This window comes from Periophthalmus magnuspinnatus, chromosome 17, assembly GCF_009829125.3.
Source record: "Periophthalmus magnuspinnatus isolate fPerMag1 chromosome 17, fPerMag1.2.pri, whole genome shotgun sequence".
Classification (NCBI taxonomy): Eukaryota; Metazoa; Chordata; class Actinopteri; order Gobiiformes; family Gobiidae; genus Periophthalmus; species Periophthalmus magnuspinnatus.
In genome coordinates, this window is record NC_047142.1 from 16,501,843 (window position 1) to 16,520,262 (window position 18,420).

The following is an 18,420-nucleotide window of genomic DNA, read 5'->3' on the forward strand; positions in this document are numbered from 1 at the left end:
ACTGTAAACGGTCACATTTATATATAGCGCTTTTTCAACTTCAAGGCACTCAGAGTGATTTATATCAAGGAACCACTCACCCATTCACACACACATTCATACACAAGTGCACACAGATGCTGGGGGTGAGGCGGGTTAAGTGTTTTGCCCAAGGACACAATGGCAGCATTTATCTGTGGGAGCAGGAATCGCACCACCAACCTGTGGGTCAGTGGATCTGACTGCTTATGATGTTTATGTCAAGAGTGGGATTCAAACTGCCAACCTTTGGATTAGTAGATAAACACTCTGAATTGATAAAAAGACTGAAATATGCCAATAGCCAATAGAAGAATCACATTTCAGATCTAAACTAGAGGGTTAGCATTTTTTAAGCAAAATAAGACCGGATATTTTGTTGTTTGTGGAGGGACTTCTTACATTGCAGCCTTTGTGATTTGCCTCCAATCAAATTGCAATTTTGATTCAATTGTGATTAATCTTGCAGCTACAGTCAGGAAATAGATGTATTGTATATATAATGCCACATTCAAACTGCCTTGTCTGACTACACTGTACATCAGCAACCACGAACCTACTCCACTTTAACCAAATCCACCAGACTTTGAACACTTTTATCTCTACAGTCCTGCACATTCACCTTCAGCATCGGCCTCATAAAGGAACAGGTAAGCTGCTGTAAAAAAAAAAAAAAAAAAAAAAAAAATACTACTCATAGCTGCTCCAATAAAGATTTACTGCAAAACTCACTAAAACTTTTACCTATCATTCATCTTGTGCTACTATCTTCAAAATCAGTCATTTGACAGTCTAGTCTAGTCTAGTCTAGCATAGCATTTATTCATGGTTTTCAGAAGGATGAAAAATAAGGCCTGTTGCTGTAGCGATTAACAGTTTAAAATTTATTGAAAAAATATATCTTTTGAAATGGAAAAAGTCTTCAAAATGTCGCTGAAAGGGTAGGGAGGTCAATGATCGTTAAATTTAAGATCATTTCAATTTTTTAAAGAAAAATATTTTAAAATCATTTCAATTTCTAAAAAAGTAGACCTAGATTGCGCTGGCTAACTTTACTTTTTCATTCATCAGAAAGTTAAATGTTTGATGTCAAAAGCTGGTCACTACTAGAGGAGTCTATGTAAGTGAAAGTGAATGAAGAATTGCACATGTTTGGCATCAAAATTTGTGAATAATTACACTAAAATTTGATATTCTGACATCTCTATGAAAGAATGAATGGTTGTTTGTCTATATATGTATAATTACAATCCTTTATATATTCTCCATGTTAACTTAAGCCATGAGTTTCAAATAGTGAACATGCATGCATTGGGCTGGCCGATATGACAAAAATTAATCACTTTTTCTTCATATCAATCAATTCAGTTTTTTGTTGTTTTTGTCTTTTTAGAAACAAATAAAAATTGCTTTAACCATTAGTTTTCTGAACATAAACAATACACACTTTTACTTGCTTTTACTGATTGGATTGGCTGTAGACCTCTCCATTAAAATGACTCATGCTGAGCATTGACAATTAGAAATGACATATATATATATATATATATATATAGCCACAATGGAAGAAGCCCATTCAAACAGTCTCCCTTTATATAGACCCATTCAATTCATTCATTTGCTTCTATTTTGGTAGAGACACAGGAAACACATGCTGAGGTGACTTCCCATTTTGCAGATAGTGCCAGTGGACATTAGACTTTTGATCAGGTGAAAAGAGCGTGTTTAAGAGAGGAGGAGAAAGTGCCCACTTCAGCATTTTGGACCAGAGGAGCTGAAGGAGCAAGAGACAAAGTGCTGACACGTGGACTTTAGACATGCCTTTAACACTGACAGATCACTCTGCACAATATGAAGGCCCCAAGCTCAAACTGTCACTATGGAGATTGCACTAGTCAAAATGTCATGTTAAATAAAGTTTGAAAACTAACGCATAGTTATCATTTTTGCTACAGTATGCAAGCTACTGGTACAGATTTGATTCTACTATTACTACTGCTAAACTACTACTATTACTAATGCTAACACTGATATCTATGACCATTACTTATGTGTCACTGTGGAGATTTCAGTTGTAAAAATGTCATGTTTAACATAGTTTGAATTGACAACCAATGCCTTGTTCTAATTTCTGCTACAGTATGTAAGAGAGTGCTGGAGAATTGATATTACTACAAATACTATTATTACTACAGCTAATACTACTGCTATGACTTATGTCAATATGGAGATTTCAGTTGTAAAAATGCCATGTTGAATAAAGTTTGAAAACCAATGCATAGTTGTAATTTTTGCTACAGTATGCAAGGTATTGGTGGACACTTGATACTACTACTATTACCACTAGTAGCATGGTAATTTATCATTTAAGAAAAATCACTTTTTAGATACAATATTCTAAAGTGTAATTCTAGTACAATAACTTGAGTAAATTTTGAGTGAATGTTGAAAGTTTTAAAATGCAAAATATGATGACCTCACTGACACTGAGTCCATGTTTAGGCACAGCAGTAAAACCTTAGCACAGACTGTAACAGTATATGGATACGTGTAATGCTTAGTAACACAAATGTATTACAGTACTTGTAATTTTAGAATTCATTGTTATCCATCCATTTCTTGTAGTAGCAATATTACATAGTAATAGCGTGCATATATTGAATTGTGTAAAGTGCTTTTCAAATCACTAGGCCTATATAAGTTACATGCTTTACTGTAGTTGCAGTAGTAGTATTAGTAGTAGTACAAGGAAGGATAAGCATTTATGATAATACATCTGTTCTACCAACAAATTATATATGAACCAGTATTTCATTATTTACATATTTTTGGCAGCTTTCAAGATACTTTGACTACTAAGAATTATGTTGTGCCTATACACGACCTATGCATTAATGTGTGGCTCTAGTACTGTCATTAACTGTACTAGTATTCAATAGCACCATAACACAGACATTATTTGACATGTATTTGACAGTATAACATTTTGAGCAGTTGACGTATGCATTGCTATTTACAGTTATAGTAGTGTCATTAATAGTACTAGTACTCACTGACAGCATAACAACCAAGTCAAATGTTTCACAGTGTAGTACTTAGAGCAGCTGTCAAGTAACTATGAGTATTCACTGGCAGCATGGGTATATAGTAGAAGTTAAGTAAGTTTAGTAGAGTCATTGTCCTTCTAAAACTACAGTACTTTTACCATATTTCACAGGAATAATACTTTGAACCATGTAGTGAGGCTTCAGTACTTATCATAAGTCACTATAACTCTCTAAAACAGCTCAGGACTCTGGACACTACAGCAATACTCAGAACCCATGTTTCCACCTTTAGCAATGAAACCTGACTAGCGTGTTTACTACAGTCTAAACCGTCTATGTTTTGGCCAGCACTTCCCCATACTTTTGTGAATGAAGACATGGTACTCACCGTGTATTAAAGGTTTCCAGCGCAGCCAACAAGTGTGTGTCCCATGTCCCGGTGAATATAAGGCAAAAAAACACGTCAATATTAGCCACAAAGTTACTCAAAGAAGACATTTAAACAAACTTGTACTTCTTTACAAGCTCCACGCTCAGTAACGGTTGAGTTTACGTAACATTTCAAACTTTTTCAGCCAAAATGACCCAAGTCTCGCTTACCTGACAGAGGCGTTATTACCCACGCTTCTTGCCCGGGTTTGAGTGTCTTCCTGCGGCTTGTACTGTGCCAAAGTGACCGAGCACCTGTGGATGTAAACGCTGAGTAAACTCCACTGAGACTGGAGTGAGTTAACCCCGCCCCTCACGCCTCCAAAACGGCCCCGAAGTAGAGCAAACCGGCCACGCCCACTCCCACAGCCGCTTGAGTCTGTTGGCGGTTTTACAGTGCTGCCCCCTGGTGGTCATGTTTATATGTTAGTCTTGTAGCAATACGGATTACGGCCGCTAGGTGGAGATGTTAGCACGTATTGCAAATGTATAGCTAGGGTTCAGATGATTTAAGTTTATCCATCATCAGTACAGTGGTGTTAAATTGGACAGAGACAATAATAATAATGTGTTTTGTTAATTTGTAGATTTTTGTATTGTTTGCTTAAATGTTTTGAGTACACTAAACTGGATTTTAGAAATGTTGTTTTGAGTATTGTGCCTATTAGTGTTGTCACGTTACTAAAATTTCAAACTTGACCAAGGAGTAGACTCTATACTTTTTTTTTCTCTTACATTAAACTGTGGTACTTTCTTTTATATTACCATGTGGTCTTATATTTGTGTAATCCCTCAGTTGTCCAGGTAGGTTCCATAGTGGTCCATGGGCGTGTGCTAGTCTATGTGGATATACTTGTTCTAATACAGCTAAAGATATTTCTAAAGATTCAGGAAAGGTTCATTTCTGTCCCGTGAATGTAACATTTTTCAATATAAATTTTTGTATTGATTATTATCAGATTTTTGATACTTTTGACAATCCTAATAGCTAGATGAGTAAAATTTAAGTTGCATAGAATTAAGTATAATAAATATTAACCCTGTAATAGAAATTTCAAAATACTTGAAAATTTCTCATGAAAATAATTTATATGACATAAAATAATAAACTGTAGATACTGTAGATGGTATGTAGTGGGGCTATTACACAAAGAGAGACATGCTATATATGCTCCATGCAGGTTCAACATGTTCTTTCTTTTGGACATTTCTCACAAAATAAAATTAAAAGGGACCATATTACACTATTTTCCTGTGTTGTAATCTTATTTCTTCATCAAAAACATACGCAGAGTTGTGTTTTGTTTCATTCACATATGTTTAACACACACACCCTGCATATTTAGACTGATTTTCTTTCAAACAGAAAACACTCTGTTCCACCTTGTGATGTCATGTGGTAATACAGGAAGTGCTCCACTGTGTTTTTAAACTCCATACACCTTCACTAGAATCATTCGGATAAATTCAGCCCTGGAATTGCCCGTCTCTGAACAAAAGGTAAAAGGTAGCTTAAACTGAAAACTACCACCTCATGACATCACAAGGTGGAACAGAGCATTTTGAGTTTTGGAAATGCCGACAGCCTAATAATAAAGAATTACTCAAACGTGCGTGTGAACCAAAACACAACTCCAGGTATGTTTTTCATCTGGTAACAATGTTCTTTCTGGCTAAAAGCTCACAACAGTCATTTTCAAACACATACTTGTCTTTTCCCCAGCTGTCTATACCCTCTTTACATTATATAACTGGAAAAGAACCAACCATCTACATACAGTCCAAACCAAGTTAATACATAACATAGAATCGCTTTGTTGTGGGTTGAATTTGTTGGTTGATCCTTTTTTCAAAGAAGATCCAAAAATGGGTCATGGGCTAAAGCAGGACAGGAAACCACGACTTGTTCACGGCTGTCATCCCAGTATGTAAGAAGTAGAGTTATGTAACCCACTGCCAAATAAGGTCTGTGTTGGCTTAGCTTTGCTCAGATTATATGCTCAGATAGACACTTCAGTAACCCTTAGAAAGAACCCAGGCAGAGAATTTAATGGCAGTGAAATTATCTAAGTAGTAAACAGGAAGAAACAGGAAGCTATCTATTTAGTACAGTTCTTAGCTATGCCCATTATGCACTGATTTACTTGCAGTGCAATAGAGACATATTCATCAGGCATATTGATAATGTAATTAGGTTTATGCCATAAGTGGATGAAAACTCAGTTACATTTGAGAAATTGTACTTTCCAGAGTACTTTTCTAGCAGCATACGTTTACTCCTACTTGAGTAATATTTGTATTGAAGTAACAGTACTCTGAAAAAGTGTGGTTACTCTTTCCATTGTGAGTAAATCTACAAGTGACAAAAGCTTTATGTTGACAATATGAAAGGATTTGAATGTTTGTTTCTTGCACCACTCCTTCAGATATGACTTAGTTTGTCTAAATTTTGTGTTGAAAATGCTACATTTTGTGCATTATTTAATGTTTTGTCCTTCAAATGACATTAACTTCACATTATAAATCAAATGTTACGTCCCAACAATTACTTTTTGTACTTGTAGGTGAATAATATTATTTTGAAGTAACGTTATTCTTACCTGACAACAGTACCTCAGGGTATACAGTATTCATCAGACATATTGATCATATAATTTGGCACTCGTTTTGGTCATTTATCAAAAGTACTGACAGCTTCAGCCCATTTAGAGCAATTGCATATCTACCAGGGTCATTAAATAAATAAGGTGAATTTTTTGGTATAAGGACTTTTAATACAGTTAGAAGCTTACTTTTTGTTTGTTTGTTTGTTTTACTTGTTTTTCACATGGATTTAATTTCTTTTGCAAATTAAAAAAAACAAATATGAGAGTTTTGGCGATTAACAAAGATGGCCGACCAAGAAGCATGGTCCAGGATTGAACAGCGGTCAGTTATCAAGTTTTTGGTTGGTGAAGGTGCAAACCCGTTGAAATTCATAGGAGAATGTCAACTGTGTATGGTTCGAACACCTCAGGAGACCTCACTTCTGTAGGCCTCCCAGGCCTGCCTTCATCCTCAACACTGCTCCGTCCTTCTTTAAACAATTTAGCCACTTGTAGACATTTTTTTGGCTGAAACATGTGGCACCATACACAGCTGACATTCTCCTATGAATTTCAACGGGTTTGCACCTTCACCAACCAAAAACTTGATAACTGACCGCTGTTCAATCCTGGAGCATGCTTCTTGGTTGACCATCTTTGTTAATCGCCAAAACTCTCAAAATTATTATTTTTTAATCTGCAAAAGAAATTCAATCCATGTGAAAAACAAGTAAAACAAACAAAAAAAAAAACAAGTAAGCTTCTAACTGTATTAAAAGTCCTTATACCGAAAAATTCACTTTATTTATTGAATGACCTTCGTATATAGGTTAAATTAAGCTTTTTATGATATATATTTTTGTGTTGTTATTGTGCAACTGTGACCATGTAAGTAACATTATATGCTATCCATGGTGAAATATTAATAAGATTGTGAAATAAATCTTTTAATAACAATATGTATTAACCTGAACACGCAATATATATTTGAATGAATAGTATCCCATTCTCATATCTGATCATTGTGTTTAGGACAGTTGGCTACTTTGCATATTGTTTTGCAATGTCTTTGATTATGTAATAGAAAAGAGGGAGTATGTCAATCAAAACTACCAACAAAACCCACCTCATTCAGTGCAGTGAAACCAAACAGATTAGCGTTATATTCTCTTATGATGACAATAAAGTGCGTTTTGTTTTGGAAAACCACTCAATACAAGTTCAGCTTAGTAATTATTATCATAAAAATCATTGCAGTGGTTAAAGAGGGAGTACTACGCAAAATCAACTTTTTAGAGCTTTCTGCCATGTTATAACGTTGTTCCCTCATTAGAAACATGGTTGGAGATGTCACTCATGTATGTTTGAGTGATCTAGTGATCTCTCCCGGGGCCTATTCAAACCATCCTTATGGGCAGCTGTACGATCCTATCAAAAGCACAGCACGCATATTATATATCACCCAGGCTCCTGCACGACAATGTCTCATAAATATACAATAAAATAATTCAAACCAATACACTAAAACTTCACAAACCTGATGTGATGTGCGGTAATTTCATTAGCAAAATGCATGGTGATTGTGTTGTGATAGCGCTCTGCAGGGGGAGTGACTCAGTATGTCAAAAATGAAAGTAAGACTTATTTAACATGTTAATATGTTGTTTTCAGCAAATATAGCATTTTCAAAACAGTAAAAGGAAACACGGTGATTGAAATATGTTATGTCTTAGCAGTTAATACACCACAGAAGTGTAAAACCCCCTCTTCAAACAATGATTTCATAAACGACAAACAGCCCACTGCATTTACGTTACATTTAAATTTATTCAGTCATGGATGTTACAAACAGGAGTGCACATAAGAAAGACGTCTGTCCCTTATAAGCCTGTAGTCTCTCTCCAAACATCTACCTGAGTTTCGGCTCTGTTCCCCCGTATGTCCACGTGATATTCACATAATCAACAATGCAGAGAAACAAGTCTAGTCTAGCTCCATGTTTACCTGTGGTCAAATTGATGCTACAGTACAACATCATGGTGACAGTTTTAGCAAATACAAGCTACAACTTTTGCCCTACTGTTACAAGATACAAAAGTTTTTAATCCCGGGCTGAAACCAAGGATTTCTTTTAATTTTTATATATAAATCTTAACTAAATCTCATTAGTAGTCTTTAGTATTGCTCTTGCTACATTGTAAAAATAGAAAAAAGTCACTATTGAGCAGTGGATGGGGTATTTTTTAGTCTTGCTTTTTGAGTGTTCATGGCTATATTTCATAGTCCTTATGTGCTTTCAGTTTCGCCCCGTAGTTCAAAGTAGCCACATGCACATGCTCAAGACATCAGACAATTTCTTCTATAGAGACAACTTATAATCAAATCTAGGTCAGTGGTTCTCAAACTGTGGGACGTGGGCTCTAGTGGTGATAATTGGTAAAGTCCTGTAATGGGTAATTTGGCTTTATTGTATTGTCAAAAAGTTATATCAACATGCATTTTAAAGTACTTTATATAACATTTCTGGTTAGTACATACTACACCACTTGCTTATCTCCAATGAAACCTTATAGCTTTGCCAGGAATGTACCACAGTAGGGCATTAAACAAATCTACAGGTCAGATCTGTGGAAAAACAAGCCTGTAATAATGTGTGTTTTCAATGTTTTGTTTTTTTAAAGCAATCTAAATCACCTGTAGCTGAATAATTGCAAGTTATTCAAAGTAATTCAAAGCCATACTGTGGAATATTCCAGGCAATAAATAACATCGCCATGGGGAAAGGTAGGTGGCAGACCCTCAACCAGAAAAACGCACATAGTGTATGACATATGTGTGTTTTGATTATTTTCACAGCATTTACTTTGGCAATTCGAGGATAATTTGAGGTGTGATGAATAAGTAATTGAGAAATGAACACTAGAACCTGGGTCTAATAAAAATTCAAAGCCAAAAATAACTAAAATCAACAGTATATGCTAGCTTTTATAGCAATGTTGGCATTTACTATTCACTACATCTGTTGCAACAGCTGCCCCACCAATCAAACAGTCTAAGAAGGGCTTCTATTTGGATAATTTAAACTCGTATACTGAACGCTTTTATATAAAGTGTACAAAGGCAAGTTTAATCCACTAATCCTAACACTGAATTTTTAGTTTAGCCCTGGGAATGTCCTGATATAAGTTCATTTTACTTGTAGATTTAAATATTTTCAACTTGTATATTTTTGAGAACCACTGATCTAGATTTCTGCCGATGACATCCCAGCGGCGGCCATCTTGTCTTCCTCTCCCTGAGCTTCTAGGTCCACCTTGGTATCCGCGGTCACGTCTCCCTCGACCCCCGTCAAAGAGGTCTCTGTATCGGGGGCTTCGAAAGACTCTCCTCCCAGGTCTGTCAGTTTAATATAGCCCTTACTGTTTGAACGCTCCAGTTTGGGACAGCTAAACCGCCGCACCCGTTCGCTTTGCCGACCTGCGGATACAGACAAACTACACCTCCGCACCAGCCTCGGCTCCCTCTCCCCTGAAAGAGAGTTCAGAGATAACCGTGATCCCGTAGTTACATTTACAGGCGAAGATGGAAATAATTGGGTCCTGCTCTCGTTCACTGCCCCCTGCTGTTCATCAGATGTTACTACTACAGCTACTGAAACATCCTCTTCGTCCTCCTTGTGGTTTGGATTCTCCAACGAAGTGTCAAAATCGGTCAGTTGCGTTTCTTCCGTTTGGCTCATATCAATGTCTTCTTCATTGCTTTGTGATTCAATGGCGGTTTCAATGACGACTTCCTCCTGAGAGTGCCCCCTATCTGCTGCTGCAAGCCTCTCGGACTCCTCCACTTCGCAGTTGTTGAGTTTGATCACTGGTAACGTGAAAGCATTGACCGACGAAGTGACGATAGAAGTGGGATCCCACGGTTTGAGTTGTGGCGTTTGCTCCGCGCTATTGCTATAGTCTTTGTAGATGCTATAAACAGTATCGGTAAAAGTTTGGACGTCTCTTGACCAACTACGAGGTCTTTCAACAAGCGAGGGGCGCCTAAAAACATCATCGCTACCAAGTTCGCCCTGAAAACCAAGTCCGGTAGATGGCCAAGAACTTCGGGTAAGTTTTGCGCTTGGAGGATGTGAATCGGAAGGCCCTTCTGCGCTTCTTGCTTGCGTATAGTTCACCAAACCGTTTAGCGGGGAGTACTCCTTTGCACGAATACTATGCAAGTCTATCACGGTTGAATAAATGTCCCGTAAGTTGATGATTTTGGTTTTCTTGTCTCGGTTTTCATGGAGGACAGCATTGGCACAAATAAAGAGAAAAATCCCAATTCCCATTACAAGTGGTCCAAACACTTTAAGATTGTCGGAGTACAGGTAACTATCCAGAAAATCGCATAGGAATCCACAGTGCGGCGCGGGCTCTTGGACGCTACTGTTATCGCTGTTAGCATGGCTAGCGTTAAACACGTGATCCGATGGCGTTTTTTCGCTTGTGACGTTAGCAGAAGTAGCGTGATTTTTTGCGGCGCTCCGATAGAACACCCCCGTGCGGCGTCTTTCCTGGTATTCGTGTTGGTTTTGGCTCGGCCAGTATCCCAAAACAGCCATCGAGACGCCAACCAGTAAAACGAGTATACCCACAGCTGCTACAAGGCCAGCGGGGGAGCAAAGGTTTAGTTTCCCTTTCACTACAACAACGTCATTCTTTTTCTTCTTTTTGGCTTTCCGTTTACGCTTGTTTTCGGCGCGGTTTTTGGCGCGTAGGGAGTCCTGGCGCCGGTTCATACGCAGCAGACCACCAGTGGCTATCATGGTGGCAGGTGGAAGGCAGGATCCTCACTCAATCTGAAAGAAAAGAAGGAAAGAAAGAAGAAAGAAAAAAATCACATTAGACTTATTGTTAAGAGGCTCCAAGCCTTTACTCCAGACGGGAAAATGCGGTAACGTATATAGGGGGATTTCATTTCAGATGGCGATTGAACTTAATCCGGATTTAAAGTACATTTAAGGCCATCTGTACTGTAAATTACTATACACTCCAATGTATTTACAGCTGGATAATACAGACAGAATACTTGGAATAAGGTTGGCAAAAGTATCAAAAATCAGATAGTAATCAATACTAAAACGAGTATCGAAACTAGATACACATTTCAACAGGTATCAGTAGTAAAAAAAAAAGTCATAGTCACAGGACAGAAATGAACCTTTCCTGAACAGCTTTGGAAGGATTTTTGAGCTGGATCGGAACAAGTATAAGACACATAGACTAGTATACGCCCATGGACCAGTATGGAGCCTACCTGGACAACTGAGGGATTACACAGATATAAGAAAGATTCAATCCTAAAAATCACATTCTACTGCCAAAAGAAATAGTGTTTTTTTATTAGTATTGAGTCTATTTCTGACAACATTAACTTGAACTACTGGAGCTGTATTTTCATATTGCTATTAAAACTCTGTCTTGGCTTTACTTCTAACAGTATTGTATATGCATTTTTCCCCCTTATTTTTTGGGGTCATGGTTGTAAGCTACTTTAGGCTTTTTCAGTAATTAGTACAAAAAATAAAGATTAAGAATAAAAAAAATCAAGATTTCTAGATTGGAGTTTGATTAGAAAAAAAAAAGTAATCTAATAGAAACAGGTTAGACATAAAACCAGGTACAATACGGCGTCAAATACAATGAATTTCTGCACTTCTGTTCTGTGGAAATATACTAAATCTATCACACTCACAATAATCATACCATAATCCTAAGAATCCATCCAAAGAACTAAAAAAGGCATATAATTGGGACTGGTAAAATGGAATGGTAATCTAATTAGACAATGCGAATGACAAAAAAATCTGTCATTATTGTTTGCTTGCGGTGTAAAAAAAATAAATAAATAAAAAAGTAAATCTTTAGGTTTCTTCTTACAAAAAAGGTAACACTGTGGCATTAACACGTTTGTTTTGCCATCTATTCTGTGTGGTAGTACGCAATCTAATATCTCCATTGATTTACTATTTGCTATCCGCCCACCCTTCCCAGAATCCTTGGAGTCACGAAATTCCATTTACAATCACACATCAAGGACACACATTTGCCCTAGACAGGAAATGATCTTAACCATTACAGTCAACAAAGTCACGATTAAACTTGCAAAAACAAAAGATTATCCAAGGGTAGAGTAGCCAAAACTGTAATCTGTAAACTGGAACCTGAACTTCTACTTAAGTAAGAGTACTGTTACTTCAATAAAAAAAATATTACTCAAGTGGGAGTAAAAGTATGCAGCTGGAAACTCTGAAAACCACAGTCTGGAAATCATTGATGTTAACCTTGCAAAGTACTTAACAAGAGGCTCATTTGAATATGTATTTTATTAAAGCAATGTGACTGTGTGTGATCTGACTGCTGCTCTTCCTTTTAGCATCTGTTTGGTGGATTATATTGAACTCGCCTCTGAAACGCTGTGTAAATCAAAGCTATTACATGGTCTTATCCTGGATTTTGACCCCTTTTAAAAACCTCGCCATCATCGGCTTCCTACAAGTGTCCTTATGTGCTCCATTATAGCGCTATATAAAACCTATTGGGGCACACATAAAACCATAAATATACATTTTTAATGCAGCCTCCTGATTCTGTTTCCAAGGAACAATGGCAAAGAGGAAAGAGGAGAGGAGGAGGAGAAGAGGGAGGGAGAGAATGGAAAGAGAGTGAGCGGGAGAGGAAGAGAGAGGATGGGGCGAGGAGAGAGAAGAGCGGATGAGAAGGAGAAAGAGGAGAGTGATAAAAGAGGAATGATATAGAGAGAGGGTGGAGAAAGAAGAAAGGTAAGAGAAAGAAAAGAGGGAAGAGAAAGAAGAGAGACTGAAAAAGAGAGAGGGAGAGTGTCAGAGTGGGAGAGGGAAAGGAGAGAGGGTAGCTGTGTTGCTACCGGTAATCTTTCCCCCTGGATCCAACGCTGTGAATTCATTTGGCTGGTAGTAGTTGCACCGCCTCTGTGCATAATTCAGGTATATTAGACATTAGACAACCCAGTTTTCCACAACATATTACCATCCAAACAAAGCAAAATGACACACAATTCTTAAAGCTGCACTATGTCACTTTCTGGTGGAGGATTCACGACCTGCTTGTCATGGGGATGCTATTGTTTTGCCTGGAATGTTGCACAATATGGCATTAAACTTATATCAAATTATATCTAATTTACCGGTAATTGCATATGTTTTCTCAAAAATATCATATTCATGGGTTTCAGGCAAATGATTTCTTCCTGGTTTGAATGATTTTGTGAGGAACTTTCCCCATTCAAATATTTTTATTTGAATTGTGTTATTGCTATAACAACGGAGGACCATTGCCATGCCAAATCCTTCAAATCAGGAAGGAATACTTATGCCTGAAAGCCATGAATCCTCTTACTGCGACTGGAGTGACGTGTGATGTGCCCTTGTGACGTTACCCGTTTGTCTCCATGGAGATAAGGTTAAGGTAAGGCCATACTATGAAAAATTCCAGGAAAAGCAATTACTTTTCCATGGATTCAACCAGGTGGTGGACTCTTCACCAGAAAAGTTACATTGTGTGCAAAGTGGTAGAGCATTTTATTAACTAAACAAGCTGTTGTGTCTTTGGACAGAAAGACACAAACTTGGATGTTTTGGTGCAAAGTTTGTAAAGTTTGGACTGAGATGCTGCATTAGCTTTAATGGATTAAAAGAGAGGTTATGGCTGATTCCCAAGAAATCTGATAGCGTGGATGCCATTCTGATTGCCGATCGCATTAGTGTGGCAAGGAGCGAAGTTTGGTGCTGCAGTACAGGTGCTGTCGCACTACATAATGTAAAACAAACTTAAAGCAGAAGCTACGCTAGCCATTCAAAGGTACTTGTCATTTTTCAGTACAATGAGTCTACCATTTCTGCAATAAAGAAAAATTGACATTAACAAAAATTTCAATTTTACAGCTTACTATTTTTTTTTCATAGGTAAAACTAATTCCGTGCAAATATGGCTTATGTTGCTTGCTAATTACTTTAATGTCATCACTGTTCCTCCAGGGTCTTTTGGCATTAGCATGACTGTGTTTAGAGATGGTAAACAATTGTTGTCACTGCTCCATCAATCTGAATGTGAATGACTAATGATCTATTGTAAAGTGCGTGGAGAAACTACATAATTGTACAAATTATGTTCTATAGAAGTCAAAGCTAACTCTCATCCTCAGCAAGTGACAAGTAATGATTGTGTCTCCCACTAGACTAGAGTATCAATCAAACTTAGCCATTATTGTAAATTCCAACCATTAAGGCACACACTTGTGACATCATAATAAAGTGACAAATAGTTCTTAGACAAAAAACACAAATAATCTTTCACATCATCCAAACAAGAACAAATTATCCTTTAGCTTTTGGCACCAAATGCCCCAAACCATAATATCAACCAGCAGCAAAATTTGACAAAGAAATTAATGAGAAAAGTAGTGAGTTTGACCAAAACATACTATTATTATTAGTTGAAATGTAAAATATTGTTCCATGCAAGCAACTGCTACAAATGCTACAGTGTGAATTAGTCTCACAATTTTCAATGTCTACTGTTTAAAAAGCAACACTGTGTAACTTTCTGGAGGTGTGTCACCTGCCTGATTCAGTGGAAATGGAAAGTATTTCCACTGAAAGTATTCTCAGAAGGTCACTTTTATGTTTTTAGTACAATGAAAACATGCAAAATGTTTTTCAGTTAAAAGGTTTTGTGGTGGGGCTTTAAATGCAGACTTAAAACATCATATAATGGGGTAAATAGTCCTTAGACAACAAATAATGCATACAATAAGTGAAATGTTATTATGCTTCAGCTTTTGTCACAGAATAGCTTCCGTGTCTTCATCAGTCTGCCCCAAATTGGCTATAGTCTACTACTCAAAGTGCTTGGAGAAACTCTATATAAATGACATCGTTTTTGTTATTAGTCAAGGCATAATTAAAATCAAACCCAATGCAAACAACAAACAAGCACTTACTAATGTATTTTAATAATCATACAGCATATCAATTCTATTCTCTGTCTTTTTGTGATTTAAGAGACAGACATCTTGAAGTGGAACTAAACACATAAACATCTGGTTATAATCAGTGCAGTCTTGTGTGATGTTACAAACTACCTGAAATTGCAATGACCAGTGGAGCCAGGACACACCTATTTTTATTTTATTTAATTTTTTATACATTTGTGACTGCTACTGATTCGGTATAGCATGTGTCAAACCTGGATTTAAATTCCCAGAGAGGAGACGTGTAGGGCGGCTGACAGCAGAGAACAAGTCGTCATGCTGCGTATCTGTGTGTGTGTGTGTGTGTGTGTGTGCGTATGTGTGTGTGAGTGTTAGGAGCAGAGCCAGGGCAGGATCAGGCTAAGGCAGCGTAATATGTGCAGACAGGCCGCCAGCAGGCATGTTCACCGGGCCACTCTCTCTGCTCCCTTCTCCTATTCAGTTATCACACCTAGCAAACGTGTGTGTAGTAAGGAAGGACGCGAAATATTACAAAAAAAATGGCTGCTATTCCAAGGGTCGAAATAGAGGTCAATAAGGTCATTGAAAATAATTTAAATAAATGAATAAATAGATAGAGATGAAAAAAGAATCAGTTGACCTAATAATATTGTTTTAAGAATTGTTATACCTGGATGAGTAAAATTTAAGAGAGAATGAAATTGAATTGAAAGTGTCATTAATATTTCTATATGGTAAAATCTTCATGTGGATGTTTCAATATCAATACTTGTTCAAATGAGTATGAGTTTTGATAGTATTTTAGTATCAATCTTTTTTTTCAATGTAATTATGCTGTTTTCTGATCTGTGTTATAATGTTGTTCCCTCATCAAAAACATATCTGTGCTTTTTTCACACACAAACCCTGCATATTTAGGATAAGTTCTTCTCTCAGACAGAAAACACTCTGTTCCACCTTGTGATGTCATGCTGTAATACAGGAAGTGCTCCACTGTGTCTTTAAACTCCATGCACCTTCACTAGAATCATTTAGATGATTTCAGCCTTGGAATTTCCAATCTCTGCCAAAAAAAAAGGTAAAAGGTAACTATTTAAACTTGAAAACTACCACTCCGTGACATCACAAGGTGGAACATTTTGAGCATTTTGAAATGAAACAAAACACAACAACTGCAGGTATGTTTGTAATGAGGTAATGACATTCTAACATGGCTTAATGCTCACAAGAATCACGTAATATTTGACCTTTAACCTTAAAATGCTCTGTGAACAGTAATTGCAATAATAACAACTGGAGGAACAGTTTTTAGTTGTGAGTTAATTATCTTCTAAGCTGGCTGTGAGTTTCACTTTAATTAAGTTAACAGTCCCTGATGTTTTATTAAAATGTCACAGTCACAGATCACTGTTGATGAAATTAACTATTATACTCAGGCTGCATCCTGGTTTGGTCCTGAGGTTTGAATCTCGATATAGGCTTTCTTTGGTCGGATTCTAGTCCTGGTTTAGTTCTGGATTGTTGAATAAGTGTGGACTAGGGTTATCAAACGTATAAAAAATCAGATACTAATCAATACTAAAACTAATATCGAAACTACATACTCATTTGACCAGGTTTCGATACTATGTATTCACATTCACAAGACAGAAATAAACCTTTTCTGAGCAGCTTTAGAATAGTTTTGAGTTGTACCAGAACAAGTATAAGACTAGTATACGCCCATGGACCACTACTGAACCTACTGAAGGATTACACGGACATAAGATATATAAAATGATAGATAAGTGATAATATAAATGAAAGTACTATTATTTAATGTTGAAAATCACATTCTGCTGTCTGAATATTGGCATTGTAGTATCAGAATCAGTATTAAGTCTAATCCTTTTGAAGTTTTAGCATTGTGACAAGACTAGTGTGAACACAGCAAAATCTACTGAACATCTTGCAGTTTTAGTATGAAGTTGATTTTGAGTTTGCACCTACACAATGGGAAAAGCTGCCTCTTATCAAATTAGAGAGTGTAGGGGTTCGATGTAATATAAACTGCAGTCAGACAGTAGCAGTGGGGGAGAGGGGAAGACAATACTCTAAAACAATGGCAAAGCAAAGCCGATCACTCCAACCATAAATCGTGCCTCTCTTCTATTGTTTCTAGACACTGACAAAATCCTATGCTGAAAAATAGAGCTCTTATAAATCATTAAATACAGCCAGTCTTTGTCAAAATACCAGAGACAGGGGACGGTTTCGATACTAAGGAATAGACTCAATACTCAATACAGGTTCCCGATACCACAACAGCTCTTTATTTAGAAAGTAGAATGTAATTTTTATCACTAAATAACCATGTGGTCTTTTATCTGTGTAATCCATGGATGTATACTAGTCTATGTGGTCTTACACTTGTCCTGATACAGCTGAAGATCATCTAAAGCTGTTCAGAAAAGGTTCATTTCTGTCCTGTGAATGTGACTTTTTTAGTGTCGTTACTTGCTTAAATGAGTATATAGTTTCAATACTAGTTTTAGAATCATTATATTTTAGATTCTTATGTAAAGACCTCTATTTATTTCATACCTTAACAGTTGATCAGCTGATTTAAACACATTTCGGTGCTGTCTTCCTACTTGGAGCAGCAGGACAACAGCGCCATCTGCAGTTCGACTTCTTCAGAACTGTATTGCAGGTGTGAGAAAGTTGGTATGCCCCCTTGTCCTGATTTACAGTTCAGTGGCTGCATTTCCGGATCCCAGTGGCCTCCCTGATTCTCTGGTGGTACTTGATGCTTTCTGTGCCTATGATCTTAGCGTTGTCCCAGTCCGTGAGGTTTTCCCTCTTGCCCTGGTCTGATATTTCGGACTTAATAAACAGAGGTCTGTACATAAGAATCTAAAGTATAATCGTAACAGAAGACCTAATGAGCCTAATCGAACTAGTATTAGTATCAATTAGTATCTGATTTTTGATGCTTTTGACAATCCTAAATTCCAGGTGTTCTTATTGTTCTTATTGTTGAAAAAATAAAAATAAAAAACATGTATTCTTAATGTGAAGATGGTCATCTCTCCACAGACCTGTTCTGTAACTTGGGCTGGTGGAGTCACTTGATAGATAAGTTCAATGCCATTACAGTCAAAGCAATAACATCTCCATGGAAACAAGCAGCAGAAAAGTTACTTAAGTGCACTATAGTACTCAAAGATGATTTATGTCTATAAGCCGTGTTCCTGCACAGTTACAGAGCTTAACTACCAATATCTGCCGAGTGTAAACACAGTCTACAAAACCAAATCAGTCAATTCTTCCTCATAAATTCCAGT

The 18,420-nt window shown here is 37.0% G+C and overlaps 2 protein-coding genes across 2 annotated transcripts in view; both read right to left on the minus strand.

Annotated features, from left to right (window-relative positions):
- Positions 1-3,801, minus strand: part of epb41l3b (erythrocyte membrane protein band 4.1-like 3b) — a 79,490-nt gene extending 75,689 nt beyond the window's left edge. The window contains exon 1 of the mRNA XM_055228716.1: positions 3,666-3,801. The gene's annotated coding sequence lies outside the window, so the exon portion shown is untranslated. The remainder of the gene's footprint in view (positions 1-3,665) is intronic.
- A 4,088-nt stretch (positions 3,802-7,889) lies between these two features.
- The window catches only part of LOC117385562 (transmembrane protein 200C), a 28,171-nt gene continuing 17,640 nt past the window's right edge, over positions 7,890-18,420 (minus strand). Inside the window, exon 2 of the mRNA XM_055228402.1 lies at positions 7,890-10,922. Within this exon, the coding sequence (XP_055084377.1) occupies positions 9,324-10,889 (1,566 nt within the window). The 5' untranslated portion in view covers positions 10,890-10,922 and the 3' untranslated portion in view covers positions 7,890-9,323. The remainder of the gene's footprint in view (positions 10,923-18,420) is intronic.